A 21,464-nucleotide genomic window follows, 5' to 3' on the forward strand; every position below is an offset into this window, starting at 1 on the left:
ATTAGGCCTGGGTAACCCATTCTTGGCAGTGGCTCCTATGATTCGGACGGTAGACGCACAATACACTTCAAAAAGTACAAATTAAAGGGGTGTTGCACATACATTGATTGCCTGGTGGCTGTATTACCTGGAGAGACGGATGCGCGATTTATCAACCAAGGTTTGTCTATGCGTGGAAGAATTGTGGGGTAGCTTGAACTGTCTCATTTTTAAGCTCACGCCCGTTTTGAAGGATAGGCAGTGTCTCGCCACTAGTTCATGACAGGAAGGGAGCTGTAAGGGACAACGGGAATTTTTATATAGTAGAAGAGTCCGGCCCATCTTAAACTTTTTCAGGAATGAATCAGTACATAGCGGTGAGCCATTTGCTCAGAAGTAACACAATATCATTCCCCATAACAATTAGATCCACCCCTGGCACTGCCTCTGGGGTCGGCATAGAGATCTCGATCAAGGGAGAATCTCACAAGCCGAGTATAGAAGGAGTAGGATAATCTGTTCTGCCAGCATAATTTGTGCTACAAAATTGATATTCTTTTGTACAACTTCAAGCGTTATAGGGCGACTTGAGCCTGCTATAATCTACGAATATTAATTCTGTCCATTTGCAGTCTTGGTCTGGAAACACAACATCACAATCACACATCATCGCGATGCTCTCTCGCCTGAAGGCCTTCTTTCTGGGGCAACAGCCAGAAAGTGACCGCATCGAGGTCTCCAAGTACAATCCGTCAGATATCATCACACGTGATGTCTGCGTTATTGGCGGCGGTGCTGCAGGGACCTATGCTGCAGTCCAACTGCAGCGAAAAGGTAAGAGTGTCGTGGTCGTTGAAAAGGAAGCCCGGCTCGGGGGACAGACAACCACATACATTGATCCAGACTCGAACAAGCCGATCGAGTATGGGGTGACCTGGTTCATGGACCTGCCGGTGGTGCGAGACTTCTTCGCGCAACTTGGAACACGCGTCACCCCCTCCAGCTTTACATACAAACTCGACTACTACGATTTTCGCACGGGAGAGCAGTTTCCACCCATATCATCGGCGGAGGATCAGAGAGCTGCGCTGGAGAAGTATCACGCGCTGATGACTGCCAAGTATCCATTCCTGCGGCTGGGGTTCTACTTGCCTGCCCGCGTGCCAGAGGAACTCCTCCTACCCTTTGGGCAGTTTGTGCGAATGCATAACATGGGCTCTCTGTTGCCTTCGCTCGGTGGATTGAACTTCCTTGGCGATTGGCTGCGACAGCCAACCATATACGTGATGAAATATCTTAATATGGACTTCGTGACGGGACTCGCCCAGGGCTTCCTCAAGCCGGAGAACCGCAACAACAGCACAGTCTACGATACCGCACTTGCTAAGATTGGCACAAATAACGTTCTCCTTAGCCACCGTGTTCTGGCGGCAGATCGTGTGGCAGACCCTATGTGGACTTACCTCGAAGTGCAAGAGGGGACGGGGGAGAACGCAAGCAAGCGTCTCATCCGCGCGCAACGTATTATCTTGGCCGTACCGCCATTGCCCACCGTTCTGCACGGTCTCGATCTAAGCAGTCAAGAGAACGATCTTTTCAATCAATTCCAGTACACTTACTGCTACACCGGAGTGGTGAAAATCCCGGGGCTGGGTTCCGATATCTGCTACGTGAACCGCGGCTCGGCGGACCCTTTCGCCTATCCGCGAGTGCCGAACCTGTTCGTCTTGAGGCCCAGCGACGTTCCTGAGCTGTTCACCGTTCACTTCGGGTCATCAACGCCGTTGTCGGAGGATCAGCTTAAGCGCGAAATCATTGGCTCGATTCGCAGCTTCCGCCATATCACCCCGGAAATCCGCATCTTGGGAGACCACAGTCCGTACCAACTACGCGTTCCCGCCGAGGCTATAGCCAACGGTTTCTACCGTGACCTCAATGGGTTGCAAGGACACCGGCGCACGTACTATATCGGTGCTGCGTTTGAGTCCCATAATTCGCCGCAAATTTGGGAACTCACCGCTCAGATCCTGGAAAACGAGCTGCTCCCGTCGCTGAGCAAGTGATTACCGCCGGAGAGTGGGGAAATGTTCGTCCATAACTTGATCTACATTATCAACTAATCAGACTCATGTTAACTTCTTGTGCCCTGTCTATGGAACGCCGTAGCTGTGCAGGCGCTTCAGCGGGTGAAACAGGAACATCTGAACGTCTGAAACCATAAGCCCAAGTGAACACAAAGAACAGCGTAAAACCATCCAAAATGAAAAAAGTAACTGCAAAACAATATGCCTTTAGCAAGCCTCATTTGCCACCAGCTAATCTATATCTACGCTCTTCAGACGCTTTCTGCCTTTCTCCGTCATTCCATGTAGTTGTTCAAGGCTATACATTTTTGTGTTTATGGATCGAAGGGTTGCTAGAGGCCCCTACCGGAAGACATGTCATAATTTATTATGACCTTGTTGTTTTGCTAAGCCTCAAGCAATCCTGGTACTTTAGGTTTTCAGCGGAGGCAAGGAGTCTGAAGTACCATATGCCGGGTTCCAACGCCGTAAGAATACCCAGGTTACACAACCCTACATTCTCGATATTATAAAGCTGTCGTACAGAGCAGCCACCACTTCTGGAGCTTTACAAGAGGTACTGCGAAGCGGTGAGACAGATATGTGACCTATTTAAGCCTCTGCATTCACCTAAGATATTTCCCAAACAAAACCAAGCAAGAATACTCAGAAACCCAAAACTCTCAATACAAGACAAGCTCGTGGCCCATAGCTTGAGAGACGCAGCTTTCCACGATGACTATCAGTTCCTCTAAGACCCGACTGACCGAGGCCAAGGGTGCAACCAACCTCAATCCATGCAGTGTGCTTTCCCGTTATGGATGCTTTTCCAGTGAGCACGAATGGCAGTGGTGGCAGGACTCAGGGGCCCTGATGGCTCGATTCTTGGAGGTTTGCGAGTACGATCTCAATGAACAGTACGGATATCTATTCTTTTTGCGCCAGGTAGTGATTCCAGCCTTGGGCCCTTATCCGCCCCTGCGTCGATCTTTCCTTAATACCGCCAAGATTGGGCTTGAACTGAGCGTCAATTATGAAAATTCGGGCCATCCTACCTTTCGAATGACTATTGATCCTACAAGTGCCGATTCCGGGAACAGAATGGACCCTTTCAACGTCCGTACTGTGGATAAAATCGTCGATAAACTTGCGACAATGAAGCTGGAAGGATTTGATACAGTCTTGCATCATCGTTTTATGGACGAATTCATTATTTCTGATAAGCAAGCTGAAACAATTTATAACGATACTACGGCTAACGAGCGTATTACCACGGCGATGTTGGCTTTCGACTTCAAGGGCGGAAATGTGGCTGCCAAAAAATACTTTTGGCCCCAGATGGCATCTCGGGCATCTGGCACCTGCATTTACGGTATGCTGCGTCGTGCTCTTTCTCGACTCGATGACAGGATGGCGAACTTATCTGCAACAACCCTCGTCATGGAATATTTGGAAGCTAACAATCACCTCCATGAAATCGTCTTTTTCGCCTGGGACTTGGTGGATGTGTCTAAGTCCAGGCTGAAACTGTATGCTTGGGAAAAGGATTTGAGTCTTGCCAAAACCAGAGACCTATGGACCCTTGGAGGAAAGCTGACAGGGTCTGATATTGAGAAAGGTTTTGAGCTTGTTGAGCAGCTATGGAATATCTTGAATATGGGACAGCGGAAACCCTGGTTGCCGTTCTTGGTCAACTACGAAATTAAGCCTGGTCAAGACCAGCCGATTCCCAAATTGTACTTCCCTGTCGACGACGGAAATGATCTTGAGGTCGCGCAGGCGATCGCTCGGTGGTTTCAGGTTTTGGGCTGGCACGACAGAGCAAATATGTACGTGGATAATGTGCGGTATTTACAGTAAGTGGCCATTGCTTGATTCATTTGCGGCCTGGTGATTCCAAAGCTGATTCTTGTTGCTCTCGATAGACCAAACCGGGACCTCAGTAGGACATCTGGACTCCAGACTTGGGTCGTATTTTCCTTCAAGGAAACAGATCCTTATACAACCATTTACTATCACCCTTTAGCTAGCTACCCGACGCCCTAAATAAGCTATTTTAGGGTTCCCTGGCTGGTAGAAATATGCACATCTAAGGGCACAGTGAAATTATCCTTATGTTGTTTGATCACATCATACGGCGGTCCAACATGGCCCCTTCACAAGAATTCAAGATGCCACTAGGCCGTTTTACTGCCTTTAATTTTCCATTTTAGACTCTTCTATCTCTGTAGTAGATAAATCTACATTCTTTCGTACGGCACAGATTTAAGGGACATCTTGCTTCAGCCAAAGGGAGTTGAAAAGCTTGGGAACTTGAAGCGAGAACACCTGCCCGCATATCATAATTTCTTGACATGTACCACCTATCACACTTTATCACACCTTTATCTGTTCTACACGTTTGTCACATGGCTGGTTGGTGTTTAACTGGGTGGAAGCTTTAATCGATAAATATGCGAAGTCCAACAACCCAAGACATCGAACAAGATCAGTTTTACCACTTCGACAAAAAAAGAACCTATTCCTACTACCGTTTATGCCGCCCTAGATTTCTCTTTTGTCTGTTTCCAATTGCTAGCCGAAATCTGACCTTGTGTTACTTTACGCCTTGAATATATGTATATAGACTGCAAAATCTACTACCTCAGCTGGAACTCCTCACAATTTACAATTCAACTCAACCCGGCCATACATTATTATCATGGCATCATACGCCAAATTCCACTACCTAGCATACCTAGAAAACAAAGGTGCCTCATTCAGACTACTCAGCCCTCCACTCAACCCCTATTTATTGATCTGCCCCGGCTACTCGGAGCGTGCTCAGGTCTGCTCAGCCACACCGAATATTTTGATAGAAAGCAAGTTAAGGTGTGCACATTAGGGTAAACATAGGTTCACCCGCACATCCTTTCAGTCCCAACCCTGTGTTTATTGCATTTGACCCCTTAGATTTACTACGTGAAGAGCAGCTATGTCAAGGCTGCTGAATGGCCTATCCCATTAGAATATGGCCTGATCAGAATTTTCTCAGTTAACACAATATTGGAGCAGTCATTAATAGGGTTATCGGGTAAACAGAGATGTGCTATTATTCATGCAACTCATACCCTCTGATCGGCTTAATAGCGCTAACTTTTTAAGAATGTAGGATTTATAACTACTTAACGCTTAATCAAACTATTCTAGCTCTAGTTTAGATTAAAAGTAAGATGCTATATAGTGACAATTAGAGAGGAGACGTAGTCAGGTTTAGGGTGATCAAGTAAATACTATTCCACAATAGAGGTATCCATTTATATATATTGAATTATTTCAATCTAAATATTATATTTCACTAGCCTATACAATCGAAGTACCCCTGGTGTGAAGATTTCTCCTTTTCGGATATTTATCGCAATAGTAATGTCAATACTATATCCCTAGTGCGAGGTGCTATAGAGATCGTAGCCCTATTACCCACACCTAGCCCACACCTTGGTTTTAGAGCAAAATTGGATTGAGAATTTACCATGCGACTCTAGTGTAGCTTAAGCACGGCTGAGCGAACGCGAAGCCCTGTTCTTCACACCCTATGGTCGTATGTGCTTATTTCAACAGGCTAAAGACATGTATATTAGGATGGAAAGAAATCAGGCCTGAATATTTTGATCTCAAGAGCACCTGGCTTTGAGAATAACGAAGTCACCTGTTCTACATTCTAGGTATCTTTGGGAGTGCTTTATATGAATGGTACCACTTATATCTGATTCGAACGGCTCCCAAGGTTTCTACACCCCATAGTATCCACGCCGTACGCGTTAATATATTCCTCTCTACCAACTTCCCAAATCCTAGACATTGTGGGTATAAAAGGTCCGGCCATTGCCCTATCAACTAAGCCCAGGCCTTTTGATCTAGTGGTAGAATGGTATCCCCATGAATATATTCCAACAGGATCTCCTGCAGATCTCTGGCGGTAGCCTTGTGGGTAGTAGTTATCCAGTTTTACACTGAAGAACGTACGGAGTAAAAGATAACGTCAGAGCAAGTGTCGGTCTCCCAAGCACATTACCTAGCTATATATACAGTCAGTCATAAGTAATCCAGTCCAAGCCCAGTACCGAAATGACAGGAAACGGAATGGTATTATGCTGAGGCTTCAACCAAGCAATCCCTAACACAAAGAAAGAAAGGCGTACAAGTCCAGATTCCAGTCCCTCCAAAATAAAAGACGAAAACGAAAAGCGCCGTACTAATGCAAGCCATGGACATATCCATACATCAAGCAATCTCTCCATGTCGATGGATCCGTCCCCTATCGGGAACGTTGTCGTATCATAAGAATCACAATAAATTCTTTTGTTCGTCACGTCGTTGGTCAACAAAGGAAACACCGGAGCGAATGACCGTGCCAAGAGGACAAGAACTGCTAGATCCTCGTCGGGAAAAGAACGCAAAAGGGGATTGGAAAACAAATATAGACAGAGAATAAGGAACTAGATTATGATATACAAAAAGGAACAAGTCTATTTAGGTGAACCCAAGAGGGAAAAACACCAGGCTCAAGATCAAGCGGCAAAAAATCGAGCCGTGCGTCCAAGGACTTCACGGACAGAGTCGAGCGTCGAAGGCTCATACGACCGACGAGGCGGTAATGATGGACGGTACAGTTTCGTCCCGGTGATCCCCACGGTGTCATTCTTGCCCGGGGCTGGGTTGGGATCGCCGTCATCGTTGGGTATCACTTTGATGCTAGAACTGACCGAGGCTGAGTGGAAACGCGAGCTTAAAGGCAGCTGATACTTCACCACACCACGTACGATTAGGTCGAATGGATGCTGCATCACACGCTCCCATCGTTCGGTACCGCCTTCCTCGGTCTTATTTCCCGGCCGAGCCAACCGGATCTGGCCCTTGGAGTTGGCCGGATGGTGATTCCACGGTGACGGATCGAAAGTGAGGGGGGAGTCAAAATGGAACACTCGGCCTAGCAGCATTGTCTGCGGATCGCCTGTCGGGTCTGGATCCATAGGATCGGTGCCGTGATCCACGCCATCGCGGATATGGACGGACTGGGTTGACGCCTGCGCCAGACATTCCGAGTTACCGTTGCAGCGAACGACGCGCGCTCGTTCAGCCCGTTTCCGCCGGTCCTCCACCCGGGGGAAGGCGCTCATATCAGACCCATGATCTCGCCAGAATTGGTCCGTGCCGACATATCGGCTCTTGGCAAAGATATTCATGTCCATGTCGTCAATCGCCACTGGGAAAAGGTTCGGGTTGACGGCCTGTACGCTGAGATCCAACATGATCTCCTGTTCAGACGCAAGAATGTTCTGAATTTCGAGGATCTGCACGTCGACGAGGCTCTTGGTGATGGCCACAATGAACGAGGCGGCCCCTCCCACGACCAACAGGGCTAGTATAGCAATCACCACGCAAGCGCCATACCGGGAAAAGTAGCCCTGTTGCCGTTGTTGCATATACTCCATCTGGCGCAGGCTGGCGCTGTTCGGGCGACGGTTGCCGTGACGGCTTCGTGTCATGCGCGGGGACCCGACCAGCGGGGTGCGTTCATCATCAGCGCCTTCAGCGTCAAAATCGTAGCCGTACATATCACCAGCCTTTTTGGCACTGTTGATGGTACGGTAGTTAGGGGCAGTTCGAGATCCAGGGTGCCGCGACTGTCGGAATCCACTGCCAATAAAATGCCGGGGGGACTTATGAGGCTGGGACTGAGGGAATGGGGAGTCCCCGTCGAACAGAGATGGGTACATGTTATTGTTGCGGCCATATCGTCCAATGTGATAATGGCGAGGGGTATGTGAGCCATTTCCGTCGACGCGGGAGTGACTGCGGGCACTCTCATCACCAGCATCCCCGTCCACACTGCTCGTGTATGTATTGTTGGTGAACTTCATGCTGCGTTTGCCGGTAACGCTGTGATTCCCATCCCGCATTCCGCCACGCGCGCGACCACCGAGTTGGTCGACCTGGCTCGCCATAGAGGTGGCACTCGGCGTGCGGGAATGGTATCGATTCTGCCGAACCGGATACGGATCTGGAGGGTTCGATTCGTACACAAACGTCTCATCGGAATCAGATACGTCTGCTTCGTCAACAGCGCTCGCCACTTTAGCCTCGAAGATATCTGCTTTGGACGATGCGGCGCCGCTCGACAGGGCGGCGGGTTTGCGGGCACGTCGCTTCTCTTTCTTAGGGCGGATGGTTTCCGTACTGGGCTTCATTCGTAGAGTGCCGGAGTCGACACGACCGGAATTGTTTCGATCGCCCGTTGCCACCCCCAGAGACACCTGGGGGATGGAGCTGACCGTTTCAGTCTCAACGATCATGTTTCGAACGGACCCGTCGGCGGGTTTTCCACGACCTCCGCCCAATGACGTTGACGACCGCTTGGGCATCAACGTGTCCGAGTCTTTGCGGGACGCTGAGGAACGCCGATGGTTTTCTTCCATCTGTTCCGCCGAGCTCTTGTTCCCTCCGCTATCACTCCCACTGTCCGGCGTCTGCTTGGGCGTCTTGACAATCGGGTCTTCGTCGATCTTTTGCAGGCGAGGTTCTTCCGTCAAGGGCTGATGGAGGACAGTATCGGTTGACGGCGTAGACTGGTCACTGGCCATCTCCTGGACAGTCTCCAAAGGAGAGACGGGCCCATTGGGTCGGTTTACGGCGCGGGGTGCCGTCCGATCTGTCTTAGAAGGGGGTTCGTCTGGGAGCGGTGAGGCTCGTTTGCTGGATGTATTCGCGAGGTTTGGCTCCTGTTCCGGCCGTCGAGATGTAGGCCATAGAGGCATATTGGGCTTTTCTGGGCTAGGGACATCGGTGGGTATTTCGACATTGGACGGAGGGAGGTTGATGACGGGAGGTTTGGTGGTCTGGGACAGAGGACCCGAACCGGAAGATTGGTTATTTGTGGACCGATTCGGACTGCTATCGAGACTGGCTTTGCGCGGGCGAGACGAGACGCGGGACTGGGAAGTGGAGTGGCGCAAACGTTGGGGGGAGCGGACGGGAGAGGATTCACGGGAGGATATAGCCGAGTTTGTCGTCGACGTGGGAACGGAGGCGCCAGGAACGGAGGGAGTCAGCTTTGGCATTTGTGAGGTGATGGCGGCCTGGGTCTGCGGATTAATGGTCGAACGTGGCAGTTCGCTCATGTCACCTCCGGTGGGTGATCGCCGGGATGCAGGTAAGGCAGCATCATCTTGGGCTCCTCTGGATCCACCGGAGGTCCCATTGGTGTAGGGCGACCTCCCGGATTCCGCAGCCATGGTCTTTGTCGAGTCAGCGCGGCCTGACAAGACCGTGAGGAGTTAGGAGATCCGAGAGGGAACCGGGAAGCTAGAATGAAGAGGACAACGACGAATAATACGGGAACCGAGGAATGAAAAGGGGGAGCCGTTGTAAGCGGTGACCACAAGGAGAATGTAGGGAAAAAAAAAGTATTATGGCGAAGGTCAGGAGATTCCAGTCTCGAAAGGGGATAGGATGAAAGGGCGGATCCAGATAGAGAACCAGCCGGAACGGTTGTCGCACAAGGGTTGAAGGGGGAAAAAAAAAAAAGAAAAAGTATATAAAAAAACACACGTTACACGGGTCTGGCAGTCGAAGCACGAATAGGCGATGACCACATGCTGATGAACGTGAAGAAGTGCGGAAGATCAGAATCGGTGAAGAGAGACGAACTTGGTCGAACGGGACGACGGTGGGAAATAGCGACAGAGCGGACCGGATGAATTGTTCGCAAGATATTCAGGAGAGAATCGAATAATAACCCAGGCCGACGAAAGTCACGGAGACAGATGGCACAAGGTACATATCTTGATCAGAAGACGGTGAGATGGAACGTCTAGAACGCCAGCGGATTCAACCCTGTATGGCGGAAAGCCTGCCGATCCAAGCGTGCGGGAAGAGGAGGGGGAGGCCTCGGGGCCCAGCCGTTTTCTGTTGATTCGTAGCGTCCGGAAGGCAACTCAAGTGTCAGGCGCAAGGAAATCCAGGCGTGGTGGAAGAGCAGCCAGGTCCAATAACAGCCACCCACGTCAAGAGGCGACGAGGACTAGTGGGGGAGACGATGTGGGCGGTTGCCGGGGTGAAGATGTTGTCGATGGGGTGGAGAGGAGACAGCCACCGCGATTGAATGCAAAGGCAACAGGAGAGTAGAAGACCGGTGGTTGATGGGAAGATGAAGATGAAGAGGGAGAGGATGTTGTTGTGGAGAGAAGACGAAGATGAAATTCGACGAGGGAGGAAGAAGTCGGACCGCGGGTATTGGCGATACACAAATACGTGTAATATTACAGGAGTGACACGGAGGCGTTCAGTACCCATCGTCATCTCCTTACATCCCACCCCATAAAGTCATGATGAGGTCATCCAGATGCCATCCCATGTTTTTATTTTTATTTTTATTTTTTTTTTATTGTTCAGGAGGATGACTTTTTGGGTTGAACAGATGTGCAACGATGATACAATCCGTCCCAGAAGAGACAAGAGATGTCCAGGAATGTTCAGATACAGATAGACGAGGCGAACTCCAAGTATACGGCCCAATCGGGAAATCCTCGACTGCCCCAACACCGAGCAATACCTTAGATGTACCTTATATACAGACAACCTCCCATCTATCAACACAATCAATACAGTGACTTAATCAGACCAGGTCTAGACAATCTTGTACACCCGTTTCGCAATCACAAACGACGCAAAAGCAAACAGGACCAATCCCCCCGTAACTACATCCCATGTTAGCATATAGTCTGCAACCGATAGAAAAAGGAATCATACTCGACCAGAACCAATGTAGATTGTCCACATCCTGTCCAGGGACCTTTACGTTCATCCCCCACATGCCGCAGATGATGTTCAGTGGGACCACAATCGTTCCCAGCACCGTCAGTTTCCCGAGGACGTCGGCCGTCTGCTCCTGGCGTTCGTTCATCAGGATGTTGATCTGCGCCAGGTAGTTGCTGTGCGCCCGCGACAGCAGCCTATAAGACCATAGTTAGCAAGGAACGGTCTTCAACCCGCAAAGGAGAAAGATATGGCCATACGTCTCATAGTAAGTTAGACTGCTGGTCATCGTCATAATATGATCCTGGATGTCACCCAGGTAGAGACCGATCTCTGACTTGGGCGCCACTTCCCACTGCTCGTTGCATCGTTTCGCAAACCCTTTCACCACATCCGCCTTGTTGCTCAGCAGTCGGTACATGCCCATCACCTTCTTCCGACACACACCGACTCGACGGAGCATCTCCCCAGGCGCCAGCGACGACTGCGCCTCGTCGCCGCTCTCCTCCTTCCCATCGCTCTCAGGCGAGTGCAGCCGCATGATCATCTCGTCGATCTCGTCGACCTCATCCTCGATCGACTGGATCAGCGGCCCGAACACGTCCGTGATGTCGTCAATCAGCGCGTACGAAATCCAGTCCGCGCTCAAGATCAGGTAATCCATCAACTGCCGGATGCGACGGCGCACGTTGGCGGGATGTGGCGTCGGCGAGAAATGGAACGACAACACCCCGTCCCGGAACACCACTACGTACATGTTCACCGGCTGCAGGTAATTCTCACTGCTGGGGTCCTGCTCGAATGTGCGGTAGTTGACGAAGTAGTAGTTCCGGAATAACTCCACCTTTTCTCGCGCCTCCTGCATCATGATGTCCTCCGCTGTGAGGGCATGGATCCCGAACGCCTTGGCGATGACTCGCATCTCCGCGTCCGTAGGGCTCAAGACGTCCAGCCAGAAGGTTGGGCGGGGTCCGTACCGCTTGGTCCTCGGGGGAGGCGCCGGCGGATGAGGAGAGGCGTCAACGGAGGTACGCGCTTCGGATACAGCTTCGCTGATGATCGAGGCGCGTGGTTGTTGCCGATCAGACGACGGGCCTTTCGTCCCAGGATCGGCTGCGACGTGGTTGCCGTTCGACTTGATCTCTGCTGTACTATCGGCGAGACGATCGTTCGACTCCGCCTCGTCATCTTCATCGGAGGACATGTCTAACTCGGGCGGATCCGGGATGAAGAGCTCGCGGAAGCTGCCTCCTGGCTGGACCAGTTCAGAGATGGTCTGCGCGTGGATCGTGCTCTGGAACTCTTCGTTGAAGTAGGTGAACCGATAAGGCACCTCGTCTTCCTCGCGTCTCCACAGACGGTACTGCGGACGCAGGCGACCCTCAATGAGGACGGGCTCGCTGATTTTCTTCGCCCGCAGATCGCCCGTTCGATCCTCCTTCTCCTCACGGCTCCATTCTTCCAAAACCGACAGGTCCGGCCATTCACGACGCCGGCGACGACGTCGTTCGCCCGCCCGCGCAACCCGCGCCTCCTCTTCGGCCAGCACGGAGGCTTCCTCTGTCGGGAAACATACGTCTTCCTCCGCCGGCAACGTGCGGCGTCGACGGAGCTCCGGTGTCGGTCCGGGAGAGGCAGGGGATGAAGGGGGGGATTTCTGGAACCGCTTGGGTCCACCCTCCATGTCAATGACCATGTCGTTTGAGCGGGAGAGAGACTCCATCCGATTGTCGATCGACTTGGCAATGGAGAAGTCGAAGTCCGCTCCTGTCACGACGGCATCGTCATACCCCATGTCCGCACCCAGCTTCGGGGTGCCAGGCATAGAGGGAGGGTTGTTGATATCATAATCGCGGTCCGGTTCAGGGAAAGCTGGGCTGGAGATTCCTCGCGGGGAACGGGGAGAGCTGGATCGTCCTGACGAGCGCCGCCGGCGAAACGAGAAAGGACTCGACTTGGAATCGGTCCCGTAACGGGCAAAAGGAGGTTTGTGGCTCGAAGTAGGCCGCACCAGTGGTGTACGATCGTTCACTTCTTCCAAGACGTCGCTATGGTCCTCCTCATGGAGTGTTCTCGTGGCCGACGGAGGGTTTCGAGAGCCCATATACGTGGGAGTCGACAGAGACCCAGGTCGAAATGACTGAGACAATCGACTCTCGCGGCGAGGCATCATAGGTTGGTGCCTATATAGAGAAAGCGAACGCGTCAGTCCTGTACACTCTGGCGGCCCGGATGTGAGACGATTACGACGTACCTATGATCCAACAATGCTTCGCTCTCCAGACTAGTGCTGCTTAGATCCCTTCCCAGCTTGTAGAATGGCAGGGCAGATTGTGACTTGGTCTGATCGGCGGCCATCATATCCCCCGGTTCAGCCACCGACGGGCGAGGAGCCCCCGAGTCGGGATCCTCTGCACTGAGGAAAGAAGGCCGGCGATCGCGACGTTTCCGCTGGCGATTTTTCCTCCGTTTCGCCGACTTCTTCGAGGTCTGCTTACCGGAGCCCTGCGGCGCGTCCGATGCTGGAGCCCTGCCCGGCCGAGGGTCGGTGGACCGACCTTGCTGTGGGGAAGCCGGACTGGGATTGGCAGGCTTTTGATGTAAGTTTGACGGAGAGCCAGGCATCGTCACGGACCGGTTTGTTTCCGGAATGATTGGCGACGAGGAAGTGTGTGTTGGAAGGACGCCTTGTTCCAGGCAGCTCGGCTTGCTGGCACGATAATACTCCGCCCGTAGGCACTCAAGAATCCAATATATCCCTCCCAGATATTACTCCAGTCGCGACAGTTTCAACGAAACCCAATTCAACATTGTCATCGACCATTCATGGAGACGCCAGGCGGGGGACGATGAAACCTCCGAATGACGCGGGTGGCGAGATGCAAGGGGAGCACATAAGGTACAATCGGGGCGTAAGACAGAGGCGCGAGTGCATCGGCAGGCAGATGGATCAATGGCGACGATTGGATAGGGAATCAGCGCTGCAAGGAAGACCAACTGGCGTGGTGGTGGAGGGGGAGGGAAAAAGTTGGATGGGAGAGAGGAGGAAGTTGGCAGGCGGAACGGATCATCGAGAGGGGAATTGCCGGCGATGAGGTCAGCACTCACCGCTCTGGAAGTATACGCAGGCGTATTCTGAGGGCTTACACTTTACCTAGGGATGCTTCTCTCCACCTGTGCGGATGTATTAAAATAATAGACGGTTTTGATGTCTACATACGACCGTGTCTATCTAGCACTCTGAAGTAGATCGGATCCGATGCAATTGCATCATACTGACGCTACATACCTTGGCGCATACCACCGCAGCGATCGACAGTCAACGTGTACGCAGTACCCAAAGGCTGAAGGAAAAAGGTCGGAATCCTATCAATACATTCGATACTATTTTAAAAACACTTCATAGCTCATGTACATGCAACCACTCCCATATGCGGTGGGTGGACAAACACTAGAATAGAAAGGGCCGTAACATCATCAGCTCTAAGATGTTGGCATCATCATGGTCATCATCAAGAAATTAAGAAATAGAAAACATTAAGAAGAACAAAAGCCGCCCAAAGGTCCCCAGTTGACGCCGTCCCATTCCAGAACAACCACAGAAGGCCCCATGATCGAGTGTGACGCCTCAGATCACGTTGCTCATGTCCATGGTGGATGACGGGGCAATACTGTGGACCGACTTGGTCGCATCAAGGGACATGCGATCGCTACTCAGAATCCGGTCCATCTTCTTGTCCTTGCCGGGCCGGGCAATCAGGACTTGCGCCGGACAGACCACCACTTCGTCTTCGCCTTCGCCGGAGTCGTTGCCCTTCTTCACCACTAGCGGGAAGAGGACGACGCGGACCACAGCCTGCTGGGACTCCAGCTGCTCGTTGGAAGTTGTCTCCCCACTGCGCTCATTCATCAGTGAGGCATTGAAGTACACCTGGCGGGCGAGGTCCCCATTTGTATCGTACTCGGGCTGCAGGGGCGGCAGCATAATGTATTCGGCGAGCTGCGTGCGCATCTCGATCGAGAGGCTGACCGCGACCCGGAGTACTTTGCGCAGCGACTCCAATAGTTGCGCTTCCACGTGGCTTGGTGGAGGCAAGATTCGAGACAGCGTGTCGAAGATCTCCAAGGCGACCGCTTCCGTGTCGCTCTCCCGTTGGCGGGCAAAGGTTGGTCGCTTCGCCAGGAGGGTGAGAGTGGTTGCTCGCCAGCGATGGATGGCCGTCCGCGGGCCCACCTCGGTGAGCTGTTTCTCTAGGGATTTCAATTTTTGTCGCTGTTCCCGGTCCATACCGAACAGGTACCGGGTGAAGATGAACTCCCACACCATGGTCATCACGACCGACATGAACACATCACGTCGCCGCACCCGGTCGGCAAGGTAGACGTCGGCATCTGATCCATCCAGGATGGCATTGTCAAAGCGATCCGCGATTTTTTCGTCTTGCAGGTCGATGAGCTTGCGGCAGCGATGATGGTCCGAATGCTTGGAGAAGCGCAACACCCATTGCTGGACGTGGCCGCACAGTTTCTGACAGGCGGCATCGAAGTAGTCCTCATCGCGGAAGACAATGACATTCTCATGCATGGAGGCGGCGATTTGCTGCTGGAGCTCTTTGACCTTATCGCGCGCACTCTCAAGCTCCTCCCGCAGCCGACGCAGCTCGGTGTTTTTCTGGGTCAACGCGGCATCAATCTGCTGTCGGATCTTCTCGTGGAGGTCGGTCGACAACTGCTGGTTCTCATACCGCAAGACTTCAACCTCACGGGAGGATGACTCGCGCAGGGCCTGGAGCTCGGCGACATGAGCGGCGGTGAGGTTGGAATTGGTGGTTGAGAGTCCCTCATTTTCCTCTGTCAAGCGGGACACTTCCTTCTGGAGCCAGTCCACTGAGTTCCTCAGCTGCTCCACCTCGGACACCCGATCACGCAAGTCGGCATCGCGAGTGTTGAGGGCATGGTCACTTTTCCGGCGGGCGACGCTGGCACTGCGGAGCTTATCCTCGGCAGCATCCCGGGCCGCCAGTAAGAGACGATTTTCGGAGATGAGCTGGTCGAGACGGGATTCCAGCTCTTGAAGATGTTGCATACTTCGGCGATGACGGATACTGGGCGGTCGGCTGGGCGACCGAGGCGAGCTGGGCGTTTCGCCCCAACCCTCCTAGGATAGTTAGTACAAGGAAGTTAGGAAGCAGAAAAATAAGAAAAAGACTTACGTATACATCGGTCATACTGCGAAGGGGCCGTTTGCCCTTGTCGGTGAGCGGATCATAGGAAGAGGAAGAAGGAATGTGCTCGATGCTCAAGTCGGTCGGTTGAGGGGGCGACGGGGCGGGTGGCTGGGCTGACCCGACCCCCCCGCCAGCCGCCTCGTCTTCTTGCATTTGACTGGCCGCCCGTAGATCGCCGCTTGTGCTGCGGTTCGTGCGTCGCAGCGATCGCACTCCTCCTCCACCGCCGCTGCTGGCGATGCTGCCCACACTGCTGGGTCGGAGGATCGGCATGTCCTGCTCGGGGGTTTTTAGGACCTCGGCGGATCCGAAAAGCCCTCGATGAAGCCCTCGTTTCTTCACCTTGGCCTCTCCGCTTCCCCCATCGTCGGGTTCGGGTGTGGGCCATCGCTGACGGTCCAATGCATTGTCGGTGAATTTACGGACGGGAGTCTGCGGTCTGGGGAGGACATGTTCAGGCTTCATCTCCAGACGGGGCGTCCCGTGGGCTTCTTCCATGGTTCGCGAGCCCTTGGTTGTCTCCACCCGTTCATGCGGCTCGTCTTCCGCAATCGTATGCAATGGCGTTCGAGGGGGAGAACCTTCCATTGTGGATGGCCCAAGGGGGGGCGGTGTCTTGGCCGGGGGAACCGGAGTCTCTTCGTCCAGTGACCAGGCCCGAGGGGGGTGGTTGTGCCGTCCGTGTATAGACGGACTGCGGCGAAGCTCGCAGGAATCAGGGCTCGCTTCTCGGGGTTCATCGGCGGGCACAGTGGAAACCAGGGCAGATATCGATTCACTGATAGGGATAGGCGCATGTAAAGGAGCGTATGGCGTCTCGCTACCTATAGACCGGGACGCCTCTGGACTTCTGGGCATCGTAGACTCTAGATGTTCCGCTGTAGACTGCTGTGCCTGACTGTAGTCCTGCGCTGACGACGGGCTTGGGATATACCCACTGGGCCGGTCGTCAGTTGCAGTTGGGATGGGCGCCTCCGAGGCCAGGAAATCACGGTTGGCTTCGTGCCTGGCCTCATCCTCAGCCCCATCTTTTACCGGACGCAAGGACTCGGTTGACGTAGGACGTTTGAACAACCCCCGTTCTAGATGCGGAAAAACGTTCGCGACTTTGCTTTGCTTGTGAGGGAGCACTTCAGCCTCCTCCGTTCGTCGTTTTTCCGGGACAGACTTCGTATTAAGTTCCGGTGCAGTTTCATCGGGGATTTCCTTCACCTCAACGTGTGCCTCTTTAGTTGACTCAGGGACACTAACATCGATGATTTGCTCTCCTTCGGCCTGGGGATTGTTGTTGTCTTGCGTCGTGTTCGCAGCCGGCTCATCAATCTGCTGGGCTACTCCCTCGGGAATGGCTGACTCGTCGAACTCAGCAATCGCAGGCTCAAACGGTGTGACATGGTGAGCCTCAGGAGATGATTGAGGCGTCTTCTCCACGGGTTCAGCTTGGCCCTTCTCCCAGTCTATCGTAGGCCAAGTTTCTTCCTCGCGTGCCCCCGTGGTATCCACAGGCACCTCAACCTGGCTTCCGTCTGCGCTCTTTTCCTTGCGCTTCTTCTTCTCCTTCTTAGACATCTTTCGTGAAAGTAAAGGGTCCTCAGTCAAACTTTCCTCGATCGGAATAGCCTCTGGCTCCTGATGTGGTTGGTCCTCCAAAAGCTTCTTTTCCACATCTGGCTCGGAGGCTTCTAACTTAGCCTGCTGCTTGGCCTTCCTTTTCTCCTTCTTGGATAACTTCCGGGCTACCGGAACTTCCATCTCGGGGTTGGTTGAAGAGCTTTCAGGGAAGTCTCCAGCCTTACCAGGGGCCTCCACTTCCAACCTAGCCTCATCGCCACTGGTTAACGGTTCTTGCTGCACATTCTGTCCAGCAGGCTCTGCAGTCTCCTTTTCTTCAATCGGAGCATCCAGAGACACGGTTGGCTCCGTCTCCTCAATGGCCTTCTCTGAACTCTCCACAGGTTGCTTTTCGACTTCCTCAGTCAGCCCTCCAGCGTGATGTCCCGAATCTTCCAGTGTCTTAGTCTCGGGCTCTGCAGAAGCTGGTTCGGTAGAGACAATGGGTACAGCCTCAAGGAACCCTTGCTCTTTAGCCTGTTTTTTGGCCTTCTTCTTTTTCTTCTTGGATTCTTTGCGGCTGAGAGCCGGCTCCTCCATCACTTCTTTCGGGGGTTCTTCATTTTTGTCTGCTGGAGACTCCACGGGCATATCCACATCCCCCTTTAGCAACTGATTCTCTTCGGCCATTGACTCTGTCTCCTCAGGCTTGTTTTCAGGAGTCTCCTTGGTCATATCGACATCCTCTTTTGGTAGCTCTTTCTCCTCAGTCACTGGCTCTGGAGCTACCTCCATTGTAGAAACGGTTTCCTTTTCAACATTGCCGCTTTCAATTGCTGGCTCAACATCCCGTATATTCTCTAGCTCGACGTCCTCGTGGAGAGCCGAAGCCTTCTTATTCTTTTTGGCCTTCTTTTTCTTCGTAGCTACCGGCCAAAGCTCCTCTGCTTGAACCTCTGTGCCGTCCTCCTTTGAAGGCTCTTCGCGTGTAGAATCCTCTTGTCGTTCTCCCACATGAGCTTTGGCTTCTGTCACATGCGCAGCGTCCTCTGATTGCGCCTCTCCAGGAACAGTCGATTCTGGTCCTTCCCCATCGCCTTCAATGGCCACTTGAGCTTCTTCAGAGGAAGTGGGTAGTTGAACTTCTTTAGTCTCAGGAACCTCCTGCTCCGGCGCCTCAAATTTCTCCTGAACAGGCTGCTCGAGCTCAATATCGGCTTCTTGTTGGCCGGCCTCTTCAGTGGGTTCTTGCATAAAAGCCTGGGCCTTCTGCACTTGGCGCTGTTTCTTCTTTTCTTTCTTGCTCAGCTTCTTGGACAACGTCACAGGCTCTGGCGTCTCAACCTCTGGTAACATAGCCTTCTCTGCCTTCGGCTGCTCTTCAGCTGTCTCCGTCTGAGCGACGACTTCCTCAGGGGCGGCGGAGGTCGATCCTGCTGTATCAACAGATGGCACATCTTCAGCTTCTTCCTTCCTCTGGATATGCTCATCTTGCTGTTCCGCAGACATATCACCCTCTTGATTCCCCCGCACCACAACCTCTTCGTCATGCACCAGCACCTCCCTCGCCGCATCATCGACTAACTCCTCACTACCTTCAGCGGGTAGACCGCGCGCAACTACCTCATCAGCTACTCCCGACTCGATGATATTCTCATCAGCGGACTTCGTTTCCTCGGGAGTAGCACCCCCAACCTCAGCCTCAGGCGCGGGTGGGGGAGGAGACTCGGATGAGGTCGGTGGCGGTGATTGCTGCTGTTGCTCTACCTGCGAAGACACCATCTCATCAGTCCAAATCATATCTTTATCGGTGTCGGCGTGCATCTCGGTGCCGTGGGACTGATTGTCTTTACCGTGATCTTCAGCAGGGGCGATTGCCGTCTCAAGCGAGGGGTGTTCGTCGGCGGGCTTCGCGTCTTCGACGGGGATGTCGCGTGTCGTATCGTTGGCCATCTCGGCTTGAGGTAGGTCTTCGATCGGAGTGGGCTCGGTCGTCTCAGCGTCGAGGTTCTTGGATTGGCGCTTCTTCTCCTTTTTCTTGGCTTTTCTTCTTTCTTTGGCCGACATTGTCGCCATTGCGTCTTCTTGTGGGGTTTCCATCTGTGTCTGCTCTTCTGGTGCATCTTGCTGGGGCTCTTCATGTGCCACTGCCGGTTCAGCCTCAGGAATGGCTAGGTTTTCCTCCCGAGTCTCGGCCTGTTCTTTGGGCTCATTGGCAGCCACAGGCTCCTTTGGCGTCTCTTCTGATGTCTCAGGTTGAGGCTCCTCTTGGGGAAGAGTAGACTCGCCAGGGCTCTCGGACTCTACCCCAGACAGCTTTGTCTCGGTAGTGGGCGTCTCGACCTCCTTCGCAGGTTCGGCCACCGGTTGAGGCTCATCGGCTTGCTGGTCTGGTGTGGGAGCGGCTTCCTCGGTTAACTCGACAGACTTCTGTTTCTTCTTCTTTTTCTTGTCCTTTTTCGACTTCGGTGCCGTGGCTTCGGGTTCGGTATCCACCGGCGTCTCCGGTTCGGCAGCTGCTGGCTCTGACGAGGGCTCTGTTTCGACCTTGTCGCCTGTCTCTGGAGAAGCTGTCACAGTGTCTTCCTGAGTGGTATGCGCCTCTGGGTGTAGATCTGCTTGCTGGGGTACTGCAATGCTTTCTCCCTTCGAGTCACCCGCCGGGACATCCTCTGCTTGCTGGGGTTCCGCGACACTTTCTTCCTTCGACTCCCCAGCCGGAGCATCCTCTGATTCTTTCACTTCAGATTGGACTTGTTCGGGAGCCTCCCTGTTGATAGATGTAGACTCTTCCATTGCAGTGTCCTGGGAAGATGGCGCTTCTTCTTCAGCATCGGTTGGCGCCTTGGGTTCTTCATGCTCTGCCACAACAGGGGAGGCCTCCTCGGACTTCTCGGCAGGAACAGGCTCGGGCATTTCGGAAGCCTCAACGTCAGAAGTGTTGGTACCTTCCTTAGTCTTATCAACAGGCGCATCTTCAGCAGCCGGCTCTGTGGTCTCTTGGGTAATATCGCTAGCCTCGACAGCCGGCTCGCCAGGCTCCACAGGTTGAATCTCCGGCTCCTCCGTGGCAAATGAGACCGACTTGCGCTTCTTTTTCTTCTCCTTTTTTGCCTGCTTCTTGGACATGGGCGGCTGAGGCTCTTCCACAGCTTCTGGCTGCTCTTCGAGCTCCACTGTACCTGGTGCGTCCTGCGAGGTAGATTCAGCGGAGGGTCCTTCAGCCTGCACCTCAGGATCTTTAACAAGTTCTGGTGAATCAGTCTCAGGAGCGGGCTCTTCAGGCTTCTCTCCGGAGTCAGCGGGAGCAGCTTCTTCCTTAGGTGCAGGCTCTTCAACCGGTTCCACAGAAGCCTCTGGAGCCGCAGCAACCGTCTCTACCGCGGGCTGCTCCTCAAGGGCAAGAGACTGGCGCTTCTTCTTTTTCTTCTTGTCCTTCTTTGACTTTGGAGTGGGTTGCATTTCTTCGGTGGGAGCTGCGTCCGCTTCTGTCCTTGGCTCTTCGGCCTTCTGCTCTGGGACGTTCTCGTGTGCCTCTTCTTGAACTGGTTCAGAGACTTGCCCGTTTGACTCGTCCATTCGCTCCTCTTTACTCGGCTCATCAACCGCTGGTTCCGAAGGTTCTTCCTTCAGCTCAGCGGTCACAGGCTCGTCTTTCACTTCAGTCTCTTCTCCAATGACAGGGGTCGTTTCCTGTTCCTTCTCCTCCCTCTGCGCCGGAGCTGGCTCTTCGCCCACTGGTTCCTCCGTCATATCCTTGGATACGGAGTCTTCTTGTCCTTCTGTCCCAGAAACTACTTCCCTCTGGATGGGTTCATTGGCAGCCTCATCAATTGGTCCCTCAGCC

At 53.1% G+C, this 21,464-nt stretch overlaps 5 protein-coding genes across 5 annotated transcripts; 2 read left to right on the top strand and 3 right to left on the bottom strand.

The window, feature by feature from the left end:
- Window positions 1–653: 653 nt before the first annotated feature.
- On the top strand, window positions 654–2,042 carry BDV59DRAFT_195448 (FAD/NAD(P)-binding domain-containing protein; the record flags this gene model as incomplete). The annotated part of the gene is made up of 1 exon (XM_073692571.1): window positions 654–2,042. One exon carries the CDS (start codon window positions 654–656, stop codon window positions 2,040–2,042), a length of 1,389 nt encoding a protein of 462 aa, XP_073544539.1.
- Window positions 2,043–2,777: 735 nt separating this feature from the next.
- Window positions 2,778–4,088, top strand: cdpNPT (putative dimethylallyl tryptophan synthase; the record flags this gene model as incomplete). Its single annotated transcript, XM_073692572.1, has 4 exons — window positions 2,778–3,350; window positions 3,381–3,548; window positions 3,588–3,898; window positions 3,986–4,088. 4 exons carry the CDS (start codon window positions 2,778–2,780, stop codon window positions 4,086–4,088), a joined length of 1,155 nt encoding a protein of 384 aa, XP_073544540.1.
- Window positions 4,089–6,554: 2,466 nt separating this feature from the next.
- On the bottom strand, window positions 6,555–9,671 carry BDV59DRAFT_103626 (putative phospholipid metabolism enzyme regulator). The gene has a single exon (XM_073686474.1). The coding sequence runs from the start codon at window positions 9,314–9,316 to the stop codon at window positions 6,593–6,595; it is 2,724 nt and encodes a 907-aa protein (XP_073544541.1). The 5' UTR covers window positions 9,317–9,671; the 3' UTR covers window positions 6,555–6,592.
- Window positions 9,672–10,411: 740 nt separating this feature from the next.
- Window positions 10,412–13,921, bottom strand: BDV59DRAFT_185820 (magnesium transporter CorA family protein). The gene is made up of 4 exons (XM_073690920.1): window positions 13,093–13,921; window positions 11,099–13,021; window positions 10,833–11,035; window positions 10,412–10,780 (listed from the first exon to the last, which is right to left on the bottom strand). The coding sequence occupies exons 1-4, from the start codon at window positions 13,461–13,463 to the stop codon at window positions 10,710–10,712; spliced, it is 2,568 nt and encodes an 855-aa protein (XP_073544542.1). The 5' UTR covers window positions 13,464–13,921; the 3' UTR covers window positions 10,412–10,709.
- A 274-nt stretch (window positions 13,922–14,195) lies between these two features.
- Window positions 14,196–20,005, bottom strand: BDV59DRAFT_103641 (uncharacterized protein). Its single transcript, XM_073686475.1, has 3 exons — window positions 19,471–20,005; window positions 16,052–19,384; window positions 14,196–15,996 (listed from the first exon to the last, which is right to left on the bottom strand). Exons 1-3 carry the CDS (start codon window positions 19,756–19,758, stop codon window positions 14,467–14,469), a joined length of 5,151 nt encoding a protein of 1,716 aa, XP_073544543.1. The 5' UTR covers window positions 19,759–20,005; the 3' UTR covers window positions 14,196–14,466.
- Between the last annotated feature and the right edge of the window lie 1,459 nt (window positions 20,006–21,464).

This window comes from Aspergillus ambiguus (genome assembly GCF_047715705.1).
Source record: "Aspergillus ambiguus strain CBS 117.58 unplaced genomic scaffold BDV59scaffold_38, whole genome shotgun sequence".
Taxonomy (NCBI): Eukaryota; Fungi; Ascomycota; class Eurotiomycetes; order Eurotiales; family Aspergillaceae; genus Aspergillus; species Aspergillus ambiguus.

What these genes read in the sequence shown, in the direction of transcription:
- BDV59DRAFT_103626 (XM_073686474.1), bottom strand. Translation starts at nt 9,316, where the DNA reads ATGGCTGCGGAATCCGGGAGGTCGCCCTACACCAATGGGACCTCCGGT.
- BDV59DRAFT_185820 (XM_073690920.1), bottom strand. Translation starts at nt 13,463, where the DNA reads ATGCCTGGCTCTCCGTCAAACTTACATCAAAAGCCTGCCAATCCCAGT. An exon ending in GAAGCATTGTTGGATCATAG is followed by an intron (nt 13,022 to 13,092) that starts GTACGTCGTAAT and finishes TTCTCTATATAG; the next exon opens with GCACCAACCTATGATGCCTC. An exon ending in TCTACATTGGTTCTGGTCGA is followed by an intron (nt 10,781 to 10,832) that starts GTATGATTCCTT and finishes CATGGGATGTAG; the next exon opens with TTACGGGGGGATTGGTCCTG.
- BDV59DRAFT_103641 (XM_073686475.1), bottom strand. Translation starts at nt 19,758, where the DNA reads ATGAAGAGCCCCAGCAAGATGCACCAGAAGAGCAGACACAGATGGAAA. An exon ending in CGCCCCTGCTGAAGATCACG is followed by an intron (nt 19,385 to 19,470) that starts GTAAAGACAATC and finishes GTGTCTTCGCAG; the next exon opens with GTAGAGCAACAGCAGCAATC. An exon ending in GCAGTATGACCGATGTATAC is followed by an intron (nt 15,997 to 16,051) that starts GTAAGTCTTTTT and finishes TAACTATCCTAG; the next exon opens with GAGGGTTGGGGCGAAACGCC.